The sequence below is a fragment of the Cynara cardunculus genome (genome assembly GCF_001531365.2).
Source record: "Cynara cardunculus var. scolymus isolate 2C chromosome LG 13, CcrdV1, whole genome shotgun sequence".
Taxonomy (NCBI): domain Eukaryota; kingdom Viridiplantae; phylum Streptophyta; class Magnoliopsida; order Asterales; family Asteraceae; genus Cynara; species Cynara cardunculus.
The window spans coordinates 19,326,605-19,332,536 of record NC_037540.1 but is presented as its reverse complement, the minus strand read 5'-3'; the positions used below and the strand labels follow the sequence as shown (position 1 = coordinate 19,332,536).

The 5,932-nt window shown below is 35.9% G+C and overlaps 1 protein-coding gene across 2 annotated transcripts; it reads left to right on the top strand.

Moving 5' to 3' along the window:
* The first annotated feature begins 338 nt into the window (after positions 1–338).
* Positions 339–4,498, top strand: LOC112525639 (U6 snRNA phosphodiesterase). Of its 2 annotated transcripts, XM_025135843.1 has the most exons (7): positions 339–545; positions 1,896–2,083; positions 2,208–2,300; positions 3,145–3,391; positions 3,480–3,576; positions 3,679–3,744; positions 4,057–4,498. In XM_025135843.1, the coding sequence occupies exons 2-7, from the start codon at positions 1,933–1,935 to the stop codon at positions 4,255–4,257; spliced, it is 855 nt and encodes a 284-aa protein (XP_024991611.1). In that variant the 5' UTR covers positions 339–545; positions 1,896–1,932; the 3' UTR covers positions 4,258–4,498. The 2 variants fall into 2 exon arrangements, with proteins under 2 accessions (XP_024991611.1, XP_024991612.1); XM_025135844.1 differs by lacking the exon at positions 3,679–3,744.
* The last annotated feature ends 1,434 nt before the right edge of the window (positions 4,499–5,932 follow it).

The following is a 5,932-nucleotide window of genomic DNA, read 5'->3' as shown; positions in this document are numbered from 1 at the left end:
ATCATCGCTTTCTCAAAATCACATAAAGCCATATTATAACATCGACTGAGATAAAGAATAAAATGAAATAATAAAAATACGATGTATCTCGCTGCATTGCACGAGTACGCTTCTAGTATAGTATAAATATATAGATTGGGAGTCTTTTCCAAGAAAGGGGCTGAACAGTAAATATTAAAACATAAGTGACCAAGTTGCAAGAACGGGAAACATTAGTGGCCAGAAAGGGTTTTAGTTAGGGGCTGTTTGTTTAAAAAAAAAAAAAAAGCATTTAAACAAATTCTTTCTTTTTTAAGTCTGAATCGATCAACATAAAAGGATTCAGAGCATTTGTTTTTTTTTTTTAATTAAGAGCTTTTGAGAAACCACTTATCTCTTATTTTAATTTGTCGCCTCCCTACTCTACTCATCTCTTTGCGCTCGAGTTCCCTGGATCAAGCTCCCGATCTCTCATCGCTCGATCTGTCTCACAAGCTTTCGATCTCTCATCTCTCGATCTGTCTCACAAGCTCTCGATCTCTCATCTCTCAAGCTCTCGATTTAAGGTATCCATCCATCTCGATTTCAATTCTTATTCGATTTCTGCGTCTTCTTTGATTTCTGCGTCTTCTTTGATTTCTCGATTTAAATGGGTTTGATTTATGCATCTTCTTCATCATGATACTTGCTTGGACGGAAACCCTGTTTGTATTGGACAGAAAAACTTGCAGTTGTAATAAACTACAGATCTTTAATTGTAATCGAGAATCTTGTTCCTCCTGTTGGGTTCGTTTCTATTTTTGTTGTTGTTTCTTGATGATGATCAATGTTGAGGTTCTTTAGACATATTTGTTTAATGGGTGAGGTCGGTTTTACCTTTTCTTAAGATTCTTTATATGGGGTTTTGGCAAATTTTCTTGATCATGTTTCCTTATGTGTTTTTGTTGAGTGGTTTTGCGTGTTGGAAATCATAATAAGGGGTTTTGGCAATGTGGGCAAGAATTTGATGGGGTTTTAGCTGCTGTAGTTATTGTATGTTATTTGATTTCAAACCCAACAWTAACAGCTACTGTTTATCTGGTCTTCAAATAAGAAAGGGTAATTTAGAAAGGGTAATTCTTTGAACACTTCAACTCATCAATTTGACAATTTTATTTCAACTGTGGTTTGTTGCAACTTGCACACATATACTGAGTCCATATATATAAGTATGCTTCTTATACCATGATAGTCAACTATCTTCTTTCAATCAGAAGATGATAAAGGTGTCTTCATTCTCCAGAATTGGAAGATATTCTTCATGCACGTCTTTTCATTAGTCCTCCACTAAACCATGTATGATAATAAAAAACTATAAATAAGGAGCACTAAGGGAAATGCTTACAGTGAACAATAAGATCCTCAGGATAGGTCTTCAAGAACTGTTTTGCGGCATATCTCTAATTATGAGCACTGCAAGAAGAAAAAGAATTTAGTCACGTCATTACGCATATAGGAACCACATTGTTATAATGAACTGTTTTGCGGCATATCTCTAAACCATACCCCAAGAAAGCCCCTTCCAAGATTGATATACAATCAACCACAAGCAGCAATGGGTGTTAGGGAACAAGCTGTTTTGAAACAATCTGTTCTGGAAACAATCTGCTGGAAATTAGAATCTTTCTGCATGTCGTTACCTGCAATTTGAAACAATCTGTTTTGGACATATTTTCCCATTCCCATTCAGACTTCAGACATAAAAACAGACAGTCTGACTGATTCAGATTTCAGATTTCAGACGTAAAAACAAACAGTCTGACTGATTCAGATTTCAGACTTCAGCACTACCTCTTAAAATTCAGAAGTGAATTTAGACTTCAGACTTCAGCACCTCTTAAAAAACAAACGCCACCTTAATGTTTTCACAAATGCAGAGTTGCTCGAATTCCACACTTGACAATGAGATAGACAATGGAGGCACTAATTGCATCGTACGGAGGCACTTCTGATTCAGAAACAAATGTTGTATCGCCGATTGCTGCCTCTGAACACGATCAATCACTACCTGTACCCGCTCTCCCTTCACCGCCTATCGAACTTCTCAACCCTCCCAATTCACTCGGTAAGTCCTTCCTTCAAACGCCAGTACTTGTTGTACATAAACCCTAAAACGCACGCACACAAAAACCTCATGCATTTGTGAGCTTATTTTTGTATGATTTACGATAAGTTTGGGTTCTTTTCAGGAACATTTGATTACTTGGAACGCAATACGGCTAGTAGAATTCGCAGCTTCCCTCACATCAAAGGCAATTATGCTTTGCATGTTTACATCCCAGGTTTGATTTCCTCTGTTTTTGCGTCACTGTTTGGAGCACTTTCACAACTCCTGCATTTATTTGTGCTCGTTTTTTCGGGTACTACCTTTACATTTTGAAATCACAATTGATGGATGTCTTTTGACTGAAATGGCTGGATAAGTTGACTAATAAGAATGGGAAATTTGTGGATGACAATCAATGTATTAGTAATTTGTAACAATAACAACATGTAAGCATGTAGCTTCTGTTTGAAGTTTGTGAAGTTGAGATTGATATGGGACATTCAAAGTGGAAGCTGTTTTCACTTTTACAGGACGAAGAGAGTACTTGCTCAAAGGAAGGCAGAGTTCTTCTGTAAAATTAGATATGTATTAGTGGTAAAATAGGGGGTGCCGAAGTCCCAGGACAAATGTTTATGTTTTATACTCCATTCATACACAAGAAAAAAATTCGTATTTGCATTTTGATTGTTGAATTTTTGTTTTACGACTATTTCATATCTATTAGGCTTACTGTGGCAAGTGAATTGCGATTATGTAATAGTTAAGGTGTAGGAAGGGTCTGCATATAGAGATGAACACATGTGTATGTATAAATCCCCCTCATACTCTGTTTTGAATACGTCTTTTTAGAAAGAATAATAATTTGTTTCCCATTGACTTTCTCGCATATGTTACTAGGTGATAATGTGTTCCTTGTCTGTAATGTCGTACAGGTAGCCACGTTGACGTTGTTTTGCATGTATTTGATGTCAAACTTGTAATCTTAAAATTATTGATTACTTTATCAACAATGTTATTATGCAATTGGTTATTTCTTCTTTTTTCATGATATTTGCTGACATATACTACTTATGCAATAGTCTTTATACCATCCGGAAGAAAGGAGGAGTTGGCTCATTTTATGAAGAAAGTCACATCAATTATACCAGGTCTTCATGTTGTGGATATTGATGTTCCATTACTTATGCTGCTAAAAGATGAGAAGTTAGTACAAGCTGCGTTAGGGAGGGAATTTCACATAAGTCTTGGAAGAACTGTTCCTATACGTGTGCATCAAATAGACTCGGTGGTCACAATGCTTCGACAGAAGCTTCAGCTTCAGAACCCGTTTGAACATAACACTTCAACTATTTGCTACTAATTAACCTTCACATTACACATTTTCATTTTTGTTTTTTGATGATGTTGAAAACAGTTATTTGATTGATTTTAACAAGTGGGAGGTTTTTGTGAACGATGATCGGACACGCACATTTCTTTCGGTTGAAAATACATCAGGAGGCCTAGTTGAGGTATGTTTGATCTTTCATTTTGAATGTTTTAAAATTAATTTGCCTCCAAACTTAACTACTGTAGTAGGAAGTTGGGACACTTACGTAGAGTGTTGTATTCAGGTAAGAAAACAGATTCAATCTGTTAATGAGGTTTATAAATTGCACAATCTTCCTGAATTTTACAAGGTTAGTGTTCATGGAGACTTTATGGTTTAATGCTTGCTGAATGTTGTTTGACCTTCTTATTTACTCCCTACATCGTAGAAAGGAGGCATACACTTTGATTTTCAACATCAAACAAACTAATTTTCAACTTCAAAAGTGATATCCTTTAGATTTTGAGGGAATTGAGAAATGCTAAATTTTGCACCAATTTTTGTGTACTAAGTTTTTAAATGCTAGTATTGTAACCCTTCTATGAAAAAGAGGGGTAAGCTCCACCTTTAACTTGTAATAATCTTTCACATGTGATTTATTGATGAGAAAGTTCTGTAACAGGATCCTCGACCTCATATATCCATAGCCTGGGTGGCAAGTGACATCAGTCAATCTCTGAAGAGAGTGGTCGAAGCAGAAAATGGGAAATACATCAATGTTGGAGGATCGTCAAAGAGATGTATGTTTACCTGCAAATTCAGTAGCATTGTGTGCAAAATCGGCAAGAAGACCTATAATATATGTGGATCTCAAGGACAATGAACACTTAGTTTTCGATGCACCCAGAACTGTGTAGAGTGTTTGGTGTAGTTTGTACTTGCCTTTATCGATTTATTTTCCATGTAACGTTAATGTCTATATGAACAGTATCATAGATTGATCTCTTCTATAGATAGGAGGAGAGGTTACCATTATTGTTATAATCACAACTAAAGGCTTAAACAGATAGTGTTGGGAAATGGTTATAACCAATAACTAAAAAAGTTGGACGTATCGGAAAATAGTGTTGTTTGTTCCAGGGGCATCCATGAAGAGGAGGTAACCAGTTTCTTATTAATGGTGTTCATCATGCCTTGTTTTTTCTTCTTTATAACTTCTTTGAATCCACCAAATCATGGTTTTGATCAATCTGATCAAGAATGTAAAAGCAAAATATCAAGATCTGTCGGATATTAAGTGATCTTCTGCTACATAATTTATAGCATGGCTGGGTTTACTGTTAGTATAGCAGTTCTAGTGCACCTTATGTGGGCAAGATTTAAAGACTCAGTCGAGCTTCCTAGAGGCTCCTCAATGGCAACTCTAGGTGGGCTACCAGGTATATGATGAGGATCACAGTCAGACCCTGACTGATGTGTATATCTATTAGTAGAGTTGTCTCGAGACTTATCATTGGGTATATCCTCCATATTTTCATTAGATGAACTGTATTGAAAAAAATTTAGTCTAGAAATATCATCATGATTAGGCTCATCAACTCTATTCATCCATATCTTAAAAGGAAAAATATTCTCATAGAATTTAACGTCACGAGAAACAATGATTTTCTTTGACTCTAAACTAAACAGTTTATAACCCTTTTGAGAACCAACATATCCTAATAGAACACACTTTTTAGATTTTGGAGAGAATTTATCAGTCACATTAGGTATGCTGGCAAAACATAAACATCCAAAACATTTAAGATGAGAAAGGACAGGTTGGAACCCATAGACAAGATCATAGGGGCACTTACCGTTAAGCACAGAAGAGGGAGTTCTATTAATCAAATAAGTGGCAGTGAGTATACATTCACTCCACATGTTAAGAGGAACTCCTCCCTGAAATAAGAGAGCCCTGGCAAACATTTAGAAGGCGACAATGTTTTCTTTCAACTACCCCATTCTGTTGGGGAGTATAGACACAAGAAGTCTGATGTAAAGTCCCTTTATTTTTAAAGAAATCACTCAATCTTTTTCTCATAAACTCAGAACCGTTATCAGTCCTAAAAAATTTTAACAGTTTTTTTCAAATTGAGTACTAAGAAGATTGTAAAAAGTGATAATATTTTCTTCGACTTCATATTTGCCTTTTAACAAAAAAACCCCAGACAGCCCGAGTATAGTCGTCAACAACAGTTAAAAAATATTTAAAACCTTCTTTAGCCTGGACATGGTGAGGACCCCAAACGTCTAGGTGAACTAAGTCACCTAGACCTTTTGTTTTATGAATACTAGATTCAAACCTTTCCCGAGTTTGTTTTGCCTTATGGCAAATCTCACAAGAACCACAACTGTCATTATCAATTTTAAGCTCATTTTTCAGTAATTTTAACACTTAACTAGCAGGATGCCCTAAGCGAGAATGCCATAATTGGGCAGAGGGCAAAGAAGACATGTTAGAAACAGTAGTGGCATATGAAGACTCACTCTTAAAGTTTTGGTCAAAGTAATAGAGT